Here is a 19985-nt window from a genome sequence, read left to right on the forward strand (position 1 = left end):
ACGCAGAGGGTCGTGGGGGTATGGAACGCGCTACCGAGTAGGGTGGTGGAGGCAGGCACGTTGGACTTGTTTAAGGTTTACTTAGACAGACACTTGAGCGAAACAAGGATGGAGGGTTATAGTAGAGGGTATTAAATAGGGTCAGGGCCTCGGGATGACACCGGAAATGTAGAATTACATGTTAACGTTTTTGTCTTTTTATTCCGCAGGTGTCGGTCCACCTTGTTGTCAAATGAGGGGCATGCACACGGTGGGTCGTGCGTGGGCTGCTCTTGGAGGTTCCGGGAGTGGCCTAGTACTTCGTGTCGGTGTGTGTGCTTAATCCTGGACCGGTAGACGGGCGCCACAACAGCTCAGTGACTAGCGCTGCTAGCTGTGCAGATACATGGATTTGGGCCTGTGTCTGTGGGAGTTCGCGCATTCTCCCTGTGGTTTCCTCCGGGCGCTCCGGTTTCCTCCCACACCCCAAAGATGTGCTCTTAGGCTGATTGGTTTACCAAATTGACACTATTCTCCCCTGAATCTGGCTAAGTTAGGGGTTCCACTCACATACACACAGGGCAGGGTAGGTGTAGGAGGATGTGGCGGCGCGGGCTCGTTGGGCCGAAGGGCCTGTTTCCCGTGCTGGGTTATTCTTTGTTCTTTGTAACAATATCCTCAGCGTTAGTGAAGACAGAGGAAAAGTATTTGTTTAGAACCTGAGTCATACCATCTGCTTCCACAAGGTGATTTTTCTGGACTCCAATTGCGTTCATCTTTTGGCTAACCTTTCATTATTTATAATTTATTATTCTTTATTATTAGTATTTCATTATTATTTCATATTACCTGCTAATCTACTATCAAAAACTCTCTTTGCCCTTTATAGTGTCTTTTTAGTTTTCCTCAGTACATTTTTAAAATTCAGCTTGGTTCACTGCTGTATAATGAAATTGGAATTTAATACAAGCTTCTTTTGTGTTTTTTAATGAACTCTTTAGTCACCCAGGGCTCTAGCTTTGAATGCCCTTCCTTTCCCCATGTGGGAATGTGTCTAGTCTTTGTCTGAGTAATCCACTATTTGAAGGTTTCCCACTGCTTATTTGCTATTCTATCTGCCAGTCCTTAAATTCCAATTCATTGGCCCAGAGTTTTTTACATCCCTGCTGAATATGTCCAAATTGAATTTTTCCTTAAGCTTTCCATAACTACTACGATCATCATTTCATTGGGTTTAATGTTCCTCTAAGTTGCATAATCGCCTAGCAACTCCAAAGCCCCCAAACATCTCACACACAAGTAGGTCCCTTTAAATTACTGCACGTGTGGCTGTGCAAAAAGAAGTTGTACACTTCTACAAATCACTTGCACATTTTTGAGGGAACATTTGACAGTGATCACTATTTCCAAAATGTGCACCTTATTGAAGGATGGTCCACTTATCCCAGTTGATTACCCAGAATTAGATACAGCACTGCTCCATTCTTCATTGGATTGGAAACATACTGATCGAACAAAAGTTCCCTTGTACTCATTTCTGGAATTTTTCTACCTTTTTACTCTTTACAATGTAATTTCCCAACCCATATTAGGATAACTGAACTCTCCCATTGTCACTAATCTTTAGTGCTTGTATTGTTCCTCCAACTCCTTTTCCTGATGTGGTGATGTACAATGTACAGCCAGTAATGTAATAGTCCACTTGTTGCTCCTTAATTCTGACTAAATGCTTCCTGACTTTGAACCTTCAAGAATATCATGCCTTCCTAGGACTGTAACAGTATCTGTGATCAATGCTACTAAATTAGTTCAAAATCTCCCAACAGCAGTAGTTAACCTACCCTGAGGGCATTTCTTTTGCTCTTTATTTCCTCAGAATTTCAGCGCTGCTGGCTTGGCCAGCATTTATTTTCCTCCCCTAATTGTCCTTCAGAAGGTGGTGGTGTTTGCCTATTTGAAGTTCTGCAGCCCCTGTAGTGTGGGTGCACCACAGTGCTCTTAGGAAAGGAGTTCCAGGATATTGGTCTCGTGATATTTCGCGGGAACAGCAATATAGCTCCAAATCATGATGGTGTGCAGCACAAGAGGGGATTTTGATGATGGTGGTGTTCCCACGCATCTGCTGCCTTTGACCTTCAAGGTGGTAGTGGTCCCGGGTTTGGGAGGTACTGTCGAAGGAGCCTTGATGAGTTGGTGTACTGCAGTGCATCAGATGGTACACACTGCTGCCACTGTGCATCAGTGGTGAAGGAAGTATTTGCTGAAATCAAATGGGTTTGCTTTGCCCTGAGTGGTGTCAAGATTCTTGACTGTTGTTGCAATTGCACTTATCCAAGCAACTAGACTGTATTCTATCACACTCTTGACTTATGCCTTGTAGATGGTAACTGTGCTTTGGGGAGATAGCTGGTGGGCTACTTGTCTCAAATTCCCAGCTGCTGACCTGCTCTTGTAGCTGCAGTATTTATATGACCTGTCTGGTTGAGTCTTTGGCCAATGGATGTTGATAGTGGGGTAATCGTAATAAACTGAGGGCGGACTTGATATGGCTAAGTATATAGGGTTCATTACCAATGATGAATAATTATTTACAAACAAGGACTTGACAAAACTAACAATGCGACTATTCTACACTCCTCCTTGGTTCCAACTCAAGATTCTCCCTGACCCGGGATACGCTCCTATGCACCTCAACACTCCATAGAGCCTGATCACGTGGCCCTTGGAGCCAACTCCCTTAAAGAGGCCATGCTACTACACTCCTTCACAAAAAGATCATCAACAACGTTAAGCAATTACAAAGAATATCAGGAATACCCAGGGAGGCTCATCATAAGTTAAGTCAGTCGAGGACTTCCAGGCCCTGGTAGAACATCTCAATTCTCTGACGTGCTTTTCTGGAAATGAGGATTCTGGTTGACCATGTACAAAAGACAAATTCATCAATCTGGGATTGAGATACTCCTCAGTAGCTGCTGTCTCATCAGTTACAGAAACTGCTGACTGCTCCGGTTCCACATTTACAATCTGGATCCTAGTAACCAATCCTGGTGAAGCTGAAACTACTGCAGGGGTCGCCTGTTGATCCCCTGCATCAGGCCCTGCTTTCCTTCTCAGATGGTCTACATGGTTCTTGAAACAACAAACAAAAAACATAAAAGACTGGTGTTGTTCTTTCCACAATCATTCCAGCCACCTATGCCGGTCCAATTGCAAAGTTTCTCACCAGTGCTAAATCGTCAAAAAGGAAAACTGTCTTTTTTCCTTCTGTCATGATTTTCCTTCTGGGAGGCCTCCACCCTCCCTGCCAGATCTGGGAACATCATATCCAACCATATCTGTAAGCAGTGTCCCATTAGTAGCTTGGCTGGTGTGATCTCTGTGGTTGCATTTGGCGTGTTGTATGCCAACAAGAAACTGGCTATATGTAGGGATAGAGGCCTATTAAGTTGTCTTTTTATACATGCTTTGACCATTTATACAGCACGTTCTGTGAACCCATTTGAGGCTGGGGAGGAGGGGGTGGGGTAAGGTGCTGACCAAACATGGCAAAAACTATTTGAGATGACTAATTTTCAAAGCTCCTCTACTGTGAATGATGTATCATTGTCTGACACCAAAACCTCTTGGATGCCATGAATGGCAAAAATTTTCCTCAATGAATGATGGCAGTGGCATCATAGAAATCATCAGTTGGACATCCAACCATTTAGAATATGCATCCACTAATATAAGAAACATGTGGCTCATAAACGACTCTGCAACGTCTATAGGCCTGATTTCACCATCAAGTTGTGCCTGCGTTTGGGCACAAAAATTTGGTAAAGTCGGGCGTGAGGCAAGCAGTGTGACCCGCGCCTGCCTCCATGCTGGTTCCCCCTTTACCAAGACCCTGAAAATGGCCATGATCGGGCCCCCAAAAAGGGTGCGATGGTCACTTAAATGCATTTGCAAGCATTTAAATTGACTTAATGGGCTGCACGAATAACCTTACCAGCACTGGGGGGGGGGGGGGGGGGGCGGAACTGGTCTGGGTGGCAGAGGAGATCAGTAATGTTGTGGGGGTGGGGTAATGTCCATGGGGGCCAAGGGGAGGCATTATTCAGCCCAGGAGCAATGCGGCATTGGAGCCGCATTCTATCATTTCTTTCTCTGTGCAGTTGGAAGCACCGAATGGAGCTGCAGGATGTTGGGCTTTTTAAGACCCATCCACAGGCTTCTGCAGCGTGATTCGGAATTGCTGATATTTTTCTGGGCAGAGTGTGTAGGTGGGGTGCCTCAGAACGGGTCTAAAAGTCAGATCTGAAACACTCCCAGTTTCAAGTCTGCCCAGAACTTCGAATCAAAATGGTAAAATAGGGTCCTATATGTATTCTTGCTCAGGGCCTGTATGGGTACTCCAAGATGTATATATATAATGGTAGCAACACCTGTTGGGATTCGCAACTGCTGTATTGACTGACCATTCTTTTGGCTTCTTTTTCAATGCCTGGCCACCAAATACAACTTTGGGCGAGGGCTTTCTTCCTGCCTTTTCCTGAAAGCGGGTCATGCAATTCCTGTAATGAAGCTGTTGCTCTTGGGGTGGGATCATAACCCTAGCCACCGCCGCCGCCGCCACCACCACCAACACTGTCCTCACACATTATCTTTGTTCTTTGTTGGTGAGGTTAAGCAGCTCCGACTCATCATGCATTGCCATCTTCTTACCTTTTCATAACACTGGGTCACTTTCTTTCCCTACCTTTGTGTGTTCAGCTGAAACTGGCAAAGTTTCTATCAGTACCAGCACACGCTCTCATGGGACCGGTGGATGGTCAACTGTCTATGGCAAGGGCAAATGGCTGACTGCATTCTCATTTGATATGTGTCTCCCTGGGTGATGTTGGAATGTATAAATGTACACTGTTATCAATAAAGCCCACCCTGTACTCTTAGAGACAATTAGCGGCACTGGTTTATCTTCTCTGAATAAACCTAATTAATAATGGTTTGTGATCTAATACAATTGTGAAATGTTGTCAAGAAATACATTGGTGAAACATTTTGACTGTATAAACGACTACCCAGCTCTCTTTATCTATCTGCGAATACTATTTTCCCCCGCACTTGACAATGTTCTCGACGCAAAGGCAATTGGCCTTTCTACTCCATCAGCGTGGGGCAAATCTGCTTCCACTCCAGATGGCAATTCCTCTCAGGTAACTACTAATGGCTTGAGTCGATCTAAGTGCACCAACAGTTCTGGTGACTGCAAGGTCTGCTTTATATTTGTGAACACTTCTTTTTGTTCTTTACCCCACCTCCAACACTGATGTTTAACAGCTGGTGAAGGGGGGCTAAGATGGTGGACACCACCACAAACAAGTGTCTGACAGAACTAACAATGCAACTATTCTCCCACTCCTCCCTGGCTCCAAGTGAGGATCCTCCTCGGTTCAGGATACACCCCTCTTCCCACCTTGACATTCCATTGGGTCTGGCCCGATCATGTTGTATTCGGGAATTGCCCCCTTGAGGGACCATGCTACCACAGTAATGCTATTGAATATCACGGAGAGATGACTAGATTCTCTTGTGCTGGAGATGGTCATTGTCTGGCAATGACTTGGTTGACATGTATGATACTTTAATGTTACATTCTGTGCCCTTGCCACTTTAAGTGCTTCTTCCAAGTGGTGTTCAACATGAAGGAGTATTGATTCATCAACTAACAAGGAGTGGTAGATGGTAATCTGCCAGAGATTACCTTGCCTATGTTTGACTGGACTTCAGAGATTTCCCTTTCAATTATTACATTTCTATCTTTCCTCAGTTCTGATGAACAGTCATTGACCTGAAACATTAATGCTGTTTCTTATAAAAAAAAGATGCTTCCTAACCTGAGCATTTCCAGCACTTTTTCCTTTTATTTCAGATTTCCAGCCTGTGCAGCATTGTGCTTTTATATCAGTCTACTTCACTTTGGGTGTCCTTAAGTCCTGGCTTATTCTTCAGTAACATTTCAGAATATGCAGAATCAACACATTACAGATCTGGATATGAAGCAATAAACCTTGGCTTTTGGTGTTGTTTGGTCTTTATACTCTTGCAGTTCACTAAGTTGGAGCACTGTTCTTAGAGGCCATTCACTGCAGCTGTCATACTTTATGTTTTCCCCCTTTCAGATTAAACGCGATGACTCGGCAAAACTTTTCCAGCTAGTTATGAATATGCTCATTGAAATCCAATTTCTTGTTCACTCCTCTTTCCTGTACATTGTGATTGGTTTGCCTAACGGGATTTTATTGTTGCCACAAAGAGAAAATGAAGGGGGGTGGTTGACACTGAACTGAAGAGGCTTTTTTTTAAACTTTGCTAACGCTGCATAAACATGCTTCAGCCCAAGTGAATTGAAACAAGCTGAGGGCTGTGCAACGCTTCCATTTAATTAGTTTGCTATTATAATGAATGTGTGTCTCCCGGCACTGCATGCAGAAAGCTTTAATGTTCTGTTCAAACGTTGGACAGGTTTATTTTTCTGGTGACGTGTATTAAAAGGGGAAAGAAACAGAATACGTGAGAGATTAAACTTGCAGAATTGTGTGCAGTCACTTCTCTTCACAAAAATATCAAAATGTAAGCATGAGATTTAAACATTATAAGCTTCAATAATTTTCCAATTCACAACAAAGAATGCCATCTCCCCCCATTGTGCAAGACATTTTCCATGTTATTGCAATTAACTCAAACACGAATCTTATTCCTGACACAGTGGCTGCCTTTGCAAAAAAGAGTAAGAAAGTAAAACGACAGGAGAAAAAATTAGAATAATCATTCCAGAGATGTATAACAGCAATTTCGCAGGAGGGGCTATAAAAGCGAAATAATGCAGTGGCAGGAAATCTGAAATAAAAGCAAGAAAATGCTGGATAAACTCAGCAGGTCTGGAAGCATCGGTAGAGGGAGAAACAAAGTTAACGTTTCAAGTCCACATGACTTGGCTTCACATACATATACATTTTCAAATGTACTGCTTTTACTCTATTGCTATTTGGAAGGTGGGATTGGAATATCATGTTGGCCACATGTTTCTGTAAGAGAGTAAAAGGTCACACTTACATTTCCTAGCAGACAATTGTATTGCTGCAACACACTGCCCTGGCCTCAGTCAGAGAAGAACAATAACAGACAGAATTTGGAAAAAAAATGTCCCTTATATAAAACAGACCATTGCTCACCCAGAAGGTGGGAAAGAAACGTTCCTGCACCACCACTACCATTTAATCAGACGCACATGTAATTCTTTGGTAGTTCAAGCATTAGATTATCTTTTTTTTCTGTAGATTCTGTTCAACCCTTCATCAGACATGAGGGCTAAATGTGGGGATGTAGGGTACAAGCCTGGATCACACAGCTGTGGTGCCATGCACGCTTTAAGCATTAAATTATATATTTTTAATGATCATTTGTTCACATTTTAATTGCTGTGCATTCAATTATAACAACCTATTAATTGATTGCTGCCTAATGAAAATTTAGTGAAACCACTTGTAGGTATAATCATGCCAAAAAGGAAATGTTTACACACATCATAACAAATTGTCCTTGTTGGTGGGAACTGAGAAAGGATGCAGTTTTTCCCATTAATCATAATATTGTATTTCACTTTTACTTTGATCAGCCGAACTTTGAAAGTTAATTTGAAAGTTAAGATAGGAAACAAAATTAGAAAAAAAGGATTTAATTGCAAGGTTATAAAATTATTTATTTATACTCCAGAATTTTTATTAATTGGTACTCAATGTGAAAATGCAATGCCACTAAGCAACAACAACTTGCATTTATATAGCATCTTTACTCCAGGAAAAGCCTCCCAAAGGGGTTAACAGGGACATAATCAACCAGAAGCGATGCTGTGCCAAAGAAAGATAGGTGCTAAGGAGGGTCTTAAAAGGAGCAGGAAGCAGGAACCTTTGGGGAAGGTTCTACAGAGCCTAGGGCTTAGACAGCTGAAGACATAGCTTCCAATGGATGGGTGAGGGGAGATGAAAACAAAGTGTCCAGAGACCAGTGCTCAGACAAATCAAGAGTTAGAGGGAGAGTTACATAATTAGGGATGGGCAAGTTTTTAAAGTATGAGAATGAGCATTTTAATTGGGAGACTGGGGCCAAGACCTAATGGAGGTCAGCAAGAATCACAGTAAGAAGTCTGACAACACCAGGTTTAAGTCCAACCGATTTATTTGATAGTAAACTCACAAATCTATCAAAACTATCAAATAAATTGGTTGGACTTAAACCTGGTGTTGTCAGACTGTGTTTACCCCAGTCCAATGCTGGCATCTCCACATCAGGTCAGCAATAATGGCAGTGATGAGCTCATCGGACCTGGTGCAGACTAGGATGTGGCCAGACAAGGTTTGGATGTGCTAACTTTTACAGAATCTGGATAACAGGAGGATAACTAGGAGAAGAGTGAACATAAGAACTAAGAGCAGGAATAGGCCATCTAGCCCTCAAACCTGCTCAGACATCCAATAAGATCTTGGCTGATCTTTTCGTGGACTCAGCTCCACTTACCCACCTACTCACCATAACCCTCAATTCCTTTACTGTTCAAAAATGTATATATCCTTGTCTTAAAAACATAGAATGAGGTATTGGTATGTTGGAACCTGGAGGTGACTAAGGCCTGGATTATGGTTTCATAAGCAGATGGGTTCATACATGGTTGGAGGCATGGTCAGTGAAAGTAAGCAGTTTTGGTGACAGGGTATGTGGAGGCAGAAACTCATTAAATAGAATCCCAGTGTTGCAAACAAAAGCCAGGGAGCAGCAATGGGCTCAACAGAAAGAATATGGAGTTTGACATGAGGACCAAAGATGATGGCTCAATTTTCCCAATATTTGACTAGAAGAAATGGGAATTAAGAGAGAAAGTAGTGAAGGATATGATTTCAGGGCTAGAGTGAGGGGAGCCAGAACCTGGCAGGAGTTTCAGCCTGGTGGGTACGATGAAGGAAGGCAAAGCAGCAGAAACAGTTGAACAAACCTTCGTGATATAAGCTCCTTATTTTTGTGAAGGGAGCAGAGAAGTGGGGTTTGAGGAGACAATAATAAAAGAAACGCGGAGAGATAAGAAGGCAAGGAGTTAGCTCTGCTTCTCAAAATGCTCCAGGATTACTACACAGGTTTAACAGAGCAAAATGAATGTTTCTTTCAGTATGATTGATATTGTATCGGAGGAAGATAGAGCTGTCTATGGTGCTGAAGGTTCAATTCAAAGTCACATACAGATACAGAAGCAGATGTACTTACCAATGTTATCCTTCTCTTTGCAGGACACTGAATAACAACAGATTTCTCGATCCTGAATAGCAGATAGGTTCCTATAGAGTAAAGATATGCAGAGCGCAGAACAGGAATATGAAAAATCCAGGAAAATGTATTTCAAGATTAACTACAATGGCTTCTACTTTACACTACAGTTACAGATTCCATCAATATAAAACCAAGATGCTAGAAATCTGAAATAAGAACAAAATGGCCTGGAGAAACTCAGCAGGTTAAGCAGCATCTGTGGAGAGAAACAAAGTCAATGTTAATTATTATTGATTGATGGGAAAATTACCCAGTCATCTCCATTCTGGCTGGTGATATGTACTGGAGCCCAGCAGGGCATAGACAGCTCGATGGGAGGAAACTTGTGCAGGCTGCTCCAATGGATACCATGGACTAGATTTTTAATGTGAGCTATGCTTTCTGAGTGCTTAATTCATCGAGTGATAATTGTGTTTCTATATACCCTTCTCTGCTCACACCTGAAAGCGTCCAACCATTCTGTACCATGGAAGGTGCCCTAGTCTTACCTCAACCAATCTCTCTCTATGCCCTGTTGGGCTCCTCAATAGTACATATCACCAGCCAGAATGGAGATGACTGGGTAATTTTCCCATCAATCAAGCCTTGAGGCAACAGTGCTATAAAGGACTAGGACTGATTTTATGCACATTATTTGTGTTATGTAATTATTTTCCATTTACTGCATTTTGTTGTTGGTGACCCTGCCTTTAGCGAGAAATATTGGCATATTCTGGGTCATACATTTTATTCACAGTAGTTCAGTAAGATTTCTATTTAATTATCCTGTAGACTATTTGCTCATAAAATCTCTAAGTGCAGGAAGAGGCTATTTGGTCCCTCAAGGCTGCACTGACCCTCCGACAGAGCATCCCACCACACCCTATCCCTGTAACCCCACACATTTACCCCACTAATCCCCCTAGCCTACAGATCTTGGGATACTAAGGGGCAATTTAACATGACCAATCAAACTAACATGCACATCTTTGGATTGTGGGAGGAAAGCGGAGCACCCAGAGGGAACACATGCAAACACAGGGTGAATGTGCAAGCTCCACACAGCGTCAACCAAGGCCGGAATTGAACCTGGATGTCTGGCGCTGTGAAACAGCAGTGCTAATCACTGTGCTACCCCACGCTATTTAAAATAGACTTGGCTTGCTTTAAAATGGACTATTTACAACTTATTGGGTGACACAGAAATATAAATAGACACTCTTTCTGACAGACGACAGGGAACCTGCTTAAAATATGCAAACTAGCTTTACCCAACTAAGGTGTCTCTGCATTTGGCCAAAATGGAAAATTCCAATCAATCACTGTGGAAGGAAGGTGCAAGATTATTGTTATGCAAATCCAAAACCTTTATCACTATACATGTTCCACACCTTAATATTCCAAGAAAGAAAAGGCTTACATTTTTTCAATCAGCTGTTTCTCATCCAAGGCATTAGGAAGGTCTCTCTTATTTCCCAAGACTAACACCTATATTAAGAGAATAAACACAAGTTGATTAATTTGAATGGACGACTTCAGTCTGCAAAATATCACTGCTTTTCCCCTTCAGATGAGTTTTGCTTATTTTGGTAACAATGCATCTTTACACACAAACCATTTTGGAATTGTAGTAATTCCTGGATCAGCCAGGCATACGCGCAGGAACGTAAAAGCATGTATGAAAGGTTATATTTGAGACGGAGATGGTGGCACTGGAAGGCAATTTATTCACAGAAAATTATGATCATTTACACCACTCAAAATAAAATTCTTTGATCATTTTGTTGAATCTAAAACTAGGAGCTCATTCAGGATCTTGTCTAACTGTCCATTAACTCAGTAATGTTGCCCTACCCACAGAAATCCCTACTGATAGCCAGGTATTTTATAAGCACTAAATGTACCAGAAGGGAAGTGCACTGGTCTTAATTCTGGTCTCAACAAGAATGATGGGCTACAAATCTCTTCATTACCACTGGCAATAGACCTTCCTGAGGCCAGCAGACTGAGGCCTAACAGACAATTGCACAATTCCAGAGTTCATTTCTGACAATGGTTGGAATCTCTCTTGTATCAACTTGGAAAATGGTTGGAAAAATTCACACTGACATATTTGGGATGCTGTTTCTCACCTGCACTACACTACAAGATCCTCTGTAGGCACTGGATTAGCTTCCCACGTGTAGCCAAACAGGCCATCTAAAATGGCGTTTTGTAAAGCACTCTGGGACAACTGGGCAAGAAACTAAACCGACAGGCTGCAGTTTAAAGACAGACAAACAGGCTGCAACCCTGATGAGTGAGTACACAGGATATGGGCCATCTCCAGGATGAAACAGACTTTCTGGTCACACTGGGTTGTGTGCCAGACATAGGGGCACCGTGAATCCTTATTTAGGAGGAAGGTATGTGACCTATGTGCCTCCAACACCTACAGGCATGGCCGCTGGGGACACACCCAGAGATCAGTGTGGTAGCACCTGATTGGACTCTTATCAACCAGGGTGATCAAGTCCTGATCGATTGATTGGCATTGGCCAAAAAGGGGCGTGAAACCAAACGGGGTATAAAGGGTGCTGCACAACCAGGAATCTCTCTCTCGCTGACCACATGAATGAGCTACAACAATGGTGAACATCGCCAGCAAGAGGAGAGCTACCACACCCGAGAAGGAAGGAAGAAAACTACAGCCAGAATGCCAGACCAGACCAAAGGACCAAACTACATCGACAACTACCAAGACCAGCACACAAATAAAGGCCAATGTCTGTTTGGGTACTTGTCAGTCATGCAAAGTTAAGTCAAGGTCTTGTATTGTACTTGAATTCTCGTATTTTCCGTAAGATAACTTATTGTTGGTCGGGTGGGTGATTATTGATTGTATGGGTTTAAATAAATAGTTTGTACTAATAAGACGTCTACTCAAAGTTACTTGTCCACCTTATAAGGGTTATAGCAGACTGATTTTTACAACACATGGGTGGATCTTTAAGGATAGTGAACACTTGGCACCCTGAGAGTAGGCATGCAATACAATAACAATCCACTCTCAGAAGCCCATTTCCATTTGACGCTCACTTGAGCATTGCTTGGGAGTGGGCAGGAAGGAAGCTCTTTCTGTAAGTGCTGTCGGCCAATCCAGCCAGGCACAGCATAGCAGTAGCCAAAAGAGATTCTGCAGCGCTCTGCCTGGAACTAAATCCCAGAACTGTTATAAAGTTAAATTCTATGGGTCCCATGGGCGGGAGGATAGGAGATGCTCGGGGAAGTTGGGAGGTGGTTGATTGTGGCATGCAGGGGGGTTGACGAGGGGACAGGGAGGGCTGGAGCTCCAAGGTCCTGGAGGGGAGGGCGTTCCAAATCTGAAGGGACCTTCAGATTGATGCACTGCTCTCCCTTCCTTCCCCCCAGGGATGCAGAAAAGTTTATTTCTCTGCTTCCACCCTATTCACAACTGCTTGCATCAACTTATAAATTGAGGCTACTTAAGGACCTCAATAAGCGAAAAGGCAGATTTCCCATCTGAGATCCTGCCCACTCAAGCGAGCGTGAAATTCCATACAGATTGGGGTGGGTGGATCCCAGGGTCAATCCAGTCTATTCAAATTTTACACTCCCCACCCACCTCAGAACCTGCCTTGTGCGGAGGCGGGGGGGGGCGGGGGGGCATAGAAATCTGCCCCATATGTGTGCTTCAAATGCTGGCAACATTGAGTTGTGAGCCAGTCTTAACACTGGCATGGCCAAAGCCACCCAGTTTGGCTCTTAGTATAGAGCTTCTGGTACTGTCATGGCCATTATGATTAGCTGAGTTTCAACTTCCTCTTTGTAGGCCAGTGAGCAGAATTGCCCCAGTCATCAGAGCCAAGGATGATTACCATTGCAAGTCTGTACACCTCAAGTATATCAGAGACACAATATCTCAATATTTTGTGCCTAAATTTGGAAAAGATGTTATGCTGGTATTGAGATTTTGCAGTAACTGAATCATTTTTACTCAAAATAAAGAGATGCATGAATTCAGTCAGGTAAACATAGTGCTCATGTTGCAACAATTCCATCTCCCATGGAATATTAGCAAAGGTATAACTATATAATCTCCTCACTACCATTTGGAACTATTGACCAGGATGAGATGTATGTCAACATCCTGCTGTCCTCCAGTAAGTGCATCCCTACAACTTAGCCCATAATAAAGTCACCTTGAATTATTTAGTTGCAATGACAGATGTCCAGTACAGCAGGCATGAGCGAAAGGTTCGTGAACAATTATTATGGGATTAGCCCAACACCTGCTATGAAGTCATTCCTGCACTCACATCCTTTAGCAAATATTGAACCTTTTATTTCATGTAGACTTTAGTATTTGTGCTTGGCAGGGAAACAGGAGATGCGTATTTAAGTCACAACGGTAGGGGGAAGGGGTCAGGATCAACGCTTTTAACTTTGGCTTAAAATTGATACCAAGTTAGTGTTGCACTCATAACACTCACCACGGGCCACAGTTGCACCTTCAGATTTGGGCCTCATTTGAATGTTACTAGTACTAAGCAGCACCCCATGGGGGTCGCCCATTCTAGCTGGTGCTATTCTGGCTGCTACTCAAGACAGCCCAGCCAGTGAATGCTCCTCCTTGCCTCACAAATTAGTCTCTCTTTCAAAAAAAAAGACACAAATACTTACTTTTTCCTGAATGACCTCCAGCAGTTCCTTTAATGCCAAGAGTTCAATCCGTCAACATCCAGTACAGCTAGGAGTTACAGTCTCTGCCCATTTATGTGTTCCAAATGTAGCGGGGCCTCTGCAGGAGGAGCTTTACCCAGATTTGTAGATTTAAATAACGTTCTGCATGGTTTAAGGCAGAAGTTATTTTTCTCTCGCCTGGGTTTATTTTTGAGATTGTGATTAGCAGGATAAGTACGATCAGCTCAGAGAATAACTGAATTCTAATAATTGGTCCATAACTTCCACTATAACAGAAGCAAAAGCTGATGATGCCTTTAAACAGGTTCTACAAAAACACTGAAGTGGCAAGCAATTAATTTTGAGGTTCTCTCATGTCTACTTGCTATTGTCTCTGCCCAGTGAGGCAGCATGGTGGCACAGTGGTTAGCACAGCTGCTTCACAGCTCCAGGGACTCAGGTTCAATTCCAGCCTCAGGTGACGTGTGTGCAGTTTGCACGTTCTGTCCGTGTCTGTGTGGGTTTCCTCTGGGTGTTCCAGTTTCCTCCCATGCTCCAAAGATGTGAAGGTTGGTTGGACTGGCGATGCTAAATTGACTCGTCGTATCCCAAGATGTGCAGGTTAGGACGATTGCCCCTTAGTGTCAGGGAAATTAGCAGGGCAAATACGTGGGGTTACAGGGATAGGGCCTGGGTGGGAGTGTTGTTGGTGCAGGCACAATGGGCTGAATGGCCTCTTTCTGCAATGTAGGGATTCTATGATTTTATAATTAGTGGAATAAATATATGAGATTACAGAACTAGGGCCTGGGCGGTAGGATTTTCTGTCAGAAAGTTGGTGCTGACTCAATGGGCCAAATGGCCTCCTTCTGCACTTTAGGGATTCCAACGATGTCAGAAATAATTGGATAATAATTATCTCTCACAGTGAACCATTTGTCAGGGACAAATATAGATGACATGAGAGGGTCACCAGTTTCTAGAACTCGCTTCCTCAAAAAGAAGCAAAAATCTTTGAATATTTTTAAGGCAGAGCTAGATATATTTTTGATTAACAAGGGGTGAAAGTTTATGGGGGGTAGGCTACAATCAAATAAGTCATGATCTTACTGAACGACGGATCAAGTTCAAGGGGCCAAGTGGCCTATTCCTATTTTGTATGTTCATATGTTCATAAGATATAGGAGCAGAATTAGGCCATTCAGCCCATCAGGTCTGTTCCACAGTCGATCATGGCTGATATGCTCCTCATCTCCATTTTTCTGCACTCTCCCCATAACCCTTCAGCCTATTACCAATTAAAAATCTGTCTGACTGCTTCTTAAATTTACTCATTGTCCCAGCATCCATACTTTGGGGTAGCAAATTCCACAGCTTCACAGCCTTTGGGAGAAGTAGTTTCTCCTTAACTCTATTTAAAATTTGCTACCCCTTATCCTAAGACTATGACCTCTCGTCCTAGAATGCCCCACAAGATGAAACATCTGCTCCATGTCTACTTTATCTATGTCTTTTATCATCTTGTATAGCTCAATTTGATCTCCCCTCCTGAACCTAAACTGTTCAATCTCCCTTCATACGATAAACCTCTCATCTCTGGAATCAATCTAGTGAACCTCTTCTGAACTGCCACATGCATGTCTTTCTTGCTCATTTCTAACACAGTGATGGTACATAAAATACCAGAAAATGCATCAAGGAATGAAACATATCGATACTACCAATACAAGAAAAATTTAGTTATACTGAATCCAAAAATTGAGAAAGAACTGTTTCACTTTCTAATTCTGATTTTATTCTCATTATGATGGATCTGTATCAATAATGTTTCACTGGTAACCCGTCAAATTATTTAGCCACTTCCCATTGACCTTGAATTCTAAGTAATCCAGACTTTTATAATGGATCTTGAATACAAGTTGAAAAGGATTATACAATACATACTTGAGAGCACAGTGAGTGGGCTGATGATGCATTTAAAAAAAGAACAAAAGATGGAATAAAATTCAGCACTGTTGGATAAAATAATTCATGGGTCTACAAAGACTCATTAGCTTGCAAAATTAGACAAGCTACTGAGACATCCAAGCTAACACAAAAACTTGCACATCCCACACTCCCACCAACCTCCAAAATTGGGTAAGGGCAGAGCTCAACTCACTTTCCTAGCTTAATTCAAAAACATTCATGCTTTCAAACATGAATGACCACCCACTTGTGAAAGCTAAGACATACTGTGGAATTTGCCTGCGTCAAAAAAAAAAAGGACATGGAACAGGACTGCACAGGAACAGGTCCTTTGGCCCACCAAGCCTCAGCCCACACCAGGGGCCCGATTTTACCATTTTCATTCTAAGTGCTGAATCCGGGCATAAATAGATCCAACTTAAAAATCTGTTTTCAGGCAACCCCATACACACTCGGCCTGAAAAAAAACCCATCTCCAGTCCCATTCGCACTGTGGGCAGGGCTTAGCATAGCCAATAAAACTGAAGCTCCGAACAGCGCACGCGCAGTTGGAAACAAATTTGAAAAAGCACGTGTCAGATTGCTCCCAAGCAGCAGAAAGCGGAGAAAGCAGCCTGGGAGTGAAAAGCGGCAGCAATGGCCCCCACAGACATCACTGTCTCTCTTATCCACCCTGCCACTACACACAAATATGACTGTCCCCCTTATCCACCCCACCACTACCCACACACATCACTATCCCCCTTACCCATCCCCCCCCCCCCCCCCCCCCCAACGACCCAGACCGATCGCCATCCCTGCCCCCCCTCCACTAATCACCTGCAGAGTGGCAGTGGACCCCTCCTGCCCCTGCCCCCCCCACCAGAAATTCATTTGACTCAGCCCCCTCCCCCACCGGAGATCCATTTGCACCCCCCGCTTTCCCGGTGAGCGATCTGGCCTCCCACCACCTCTCCCCTCCCTCCAGACAATGATCTGGCCTCACTTATCCACCCAAGAATGACGTGGCCTCGGTCAACCCCAACTCCACCCCCCCCACCCACCGAGAGGCATCTGACCCACCTCCTCCTCCCTTCCCACCAGACAATGATCAACCCTCCCCCCTCCCCACCAGAGATACATCTAACCCGCCTCCTCCTCCTCACCCCCAGGCCAGACAATGATCTGGCCTCACCCCCCTCCCCACCTGAAAACGATCTGACCTGCCTCTCTCCTCCCCCCTACTACTGATCCGAGTCAGAGAGCTGTTGGAAGCTCTGAACAGGCTCTTCAGCAGCTGGTGCGCCCAATTCAGACTTTGATTCAGCAGTTCCATTGTGGCACAGTTCCAGATAGACAAACATGGTGTTAAACAGGGAAATGCTGATAAAGTTGAGCGGGCAGTTCATTAATTCAATTTAAATGCATGCAGATGCGGTTCAATCGCCGTTGCGCCATTTTGGGAGCAAATCAAATCACCGCCATTCCTGGCTTTCAGTAAAGTGGCGAGCTGCTCAGACATGGACGTGCATCACGTTAATGGCCTCACACCCGACTTTACCACATTTTCGCGAATGGTAAAATCGGGCCCATGATGTCTTTCTAAAGATCTTTTGCCTCTATGTGGTCCATATCCCTCTAAACCTTGCCTATTCTGTCAAGATGTCTCTTAAATGTTGCCATTGTATCTGCTTCTATCACCTCCTCTGGCACTTACCACCTTCTGTGTAAAAAACATGCCTCACTTTTAAACCTCGTCCCCTTTTACTTTAAAAGTATGTCCTCTAGTAATTGACATTTCTACCCTGGGAAAACGACTTCAACTATCCATTCTATCAATGCCTCTCATAATTTTGTAAACTTTTAATCAGCTCAGCCCTCAGCCTCTGATGTTCAAATGAAAACCAAGTTTGTCCAATTTCTCCTCATAGCTAATATCCTCCAAACCAGGCAACATCCTGGTTTGATCCTTTTCTGCACCTGCTCCAAAGTTTCCCTATCCTTTTGGTAGTGTCACAACCGGAACTGTGGGCAATATTCCAAATGTGACCTAACTGTAATGACAATATAAACTGACATAGCAGATTACAGCTGCAATGTGATTTGCCAATTGTTATACCCTACACCCTAACTGATGAAGGCAAGCATGCCATGCCCCTTCTTGACCAACTTATCCACTTGTATCACCATTTTCAGGGAACTGTGGCCTTGTATACCTAGATTCCTCTGTATATTAATGCTTCTAAGGATTCTGTCATTTACTGTATACCTCCCTCCTGCATTAGATCTTTCAAAATGCTTCACCTCGCATTTGTCCTGATTAAATTCCATCTGCCATTTCTCCAACCAAGTTTCCAACCTATCTAATCCTATTGTATCCCTTGGCAATCCTCCTCGCTGTCCACAGCTCCCCCAATCTTTGTGTGGGCTGCAAAGTTACTAATCAGTCAGCTTGATGCAATGATAGCAGTTTTGCCTCCCAGTCAGAGGTTTTGGGTTTAAGCAGAATTTAAGCAGCGTAGGTTTCTTCCGGGTGCTCCAGTTTCCTCCCACAGTCTGAAAGATGTGCTGGTTAGGTGCACTGGCTACGCTAAATTCTTCCTCAGTGTTTCCAAACAGGCGCTGGAGTGTGGCGACTAGGGGAACTTTCACAGTAACATCACTGCAGTGTTAATTTAAGTCTACTTGTGACACTAATAAATAAACTTCCAACTTTTCTTAGAAGACAAAGACAAGCAATTACAATTAAACCTGAATTTGGCGTGGCATTCTGGTGAATTGCATTTGAAGCAGGACTAAGTACAAAGTACAAACACATTAAACAAGTGATTTAAAACTGAACTGTATTTTATTCTTAACTAATAGATCAACATTGGTGCTCCTGATCACAAACAACCCCTGTAACCACAAGTGTGAAGCCGCCTGCTCATGATGTTTAAATCTGCTTGCAAATAAGGATACTAATGGTTCTGCATGCATAATCTGGAAGGAAGTAAATCACCACACTAAACACAAATACACTTAATTCAACAGTTACTTTGCTACGTACGTTTAATGCATGATAAGGAGCTCACATCAATCTGGATCTATCATACTCAGGAAGTTCCAATATCCTGCTCTGTTATTATTTCATACAAAGTAAGCTTATCACCAAAATACAGGCTTCCTAGTCACCACAGTATTTAAATTGGCACAAGACAACAGAAATAAGTTGGCAAATTAAGGGCAGTAAATACTGGCCTTGCTAGCTACGTCCACATCCATAATGAAATAAAGGAGTCTCTGTCTAACATCTCATCTGGAAGACGGCATCATTGACTGTGCTGCACTAAATTGTTAGCTTAGGTTTTGCGCTCAAGACACTAAACTCGTAACCCTCTGACTCAGAACCAGGCTGCTACCAATGGGCCACAGTTAATACCGGTCATCACTTAACAAATTCTCTCTTCTCTGCAGTCTTCCCGGCCTGTGACTGTTTTAGTGTGCGTATTGCTGTCGACGTGATTGAAAAATTGGGAAGCGCTGAGCGAAAGCATTCACAGGTGACCATCCTCAGCTGTCGAGGCCAGAGACTGAAACTTCACAGGGTCTACATGCCGAGGGAGGATGCTATCTGAGCACTGATTCATCATTTAAGAAGTGACAAAGGCTTATTGAAGGTCGAGCAGCGATAATCGAGAAGGTGTGCGCCGTGTTGTTCATCTGCTGGATACGTGGAGCACATGGTAACTTCACAGTCACCTGCAGTGAGCCTCTCATGATTTTTGTTCAGTCAACAAGTACTCTTGAAAGTTCTGTTGAGGCTGTGGGTTATCTCGGGTGGCACAGTGGTTAGCACTGCTGCCTCACAGCTCCAAGGACCCGCGTTTGATTCCCGGCTTGGGTCACTGTCTGTGTGGAGTTTGCACATTCCTCCCGTGTCTGTGGGGATTTCCTCCGAGTACTCAGGTCTCCTCTCACAGTCCAAAGATGTGTGGGTTAGATGCATTGGCCATGCTAAATTGCCCCTTAGTGTCTCAGTATGCATAGATTAG

General features: G+C 43.4%; 1 protein-coding gene across 1 annotated transcript in view; it reads right to left on the reverse strand.

Moving 5' to 3' along the window:
* LOC145344043 (ADP-ribosylation factor-like protein 8B-A) overlaps positions 1-19985 on the reverse strand; it is an 89593-nt gene that overhangs the window by 11813 nt on the left and 57795 nt on the right. Inside the window, exons 5-6 of the mRNA XM_080190787.1 lie at positions 10742-10809; positions 9280-9350 (exon numbers count right to left, since the gene is read on the reverse strand). Coding sequence (XP_080046913.1) covers positions 9280-9350; positions 10742-10809 — 139 coding nt within the window. The remainder of the gene's footprint in view (positions 1-9279; positions 9351-10741; positions 10810-19985) is intronic.

This window comes from Carcharhinus amblyrhynchos, chromosome 6 (genome assembly GCF_965287045.1).
Source record: "Carcharhinus amblyrhynchos chromosome 6, sCarAmb.v2.hapA, whole genome shotgun sequence".
NCBI classification, from domain to species: Eukaryota; Metazoa; Chordata; class Chondrichthyes; order Carcharhiniformes; family Carcharhinidae; genus Carcharhinus; species Carcharhinus amblyrhynchos.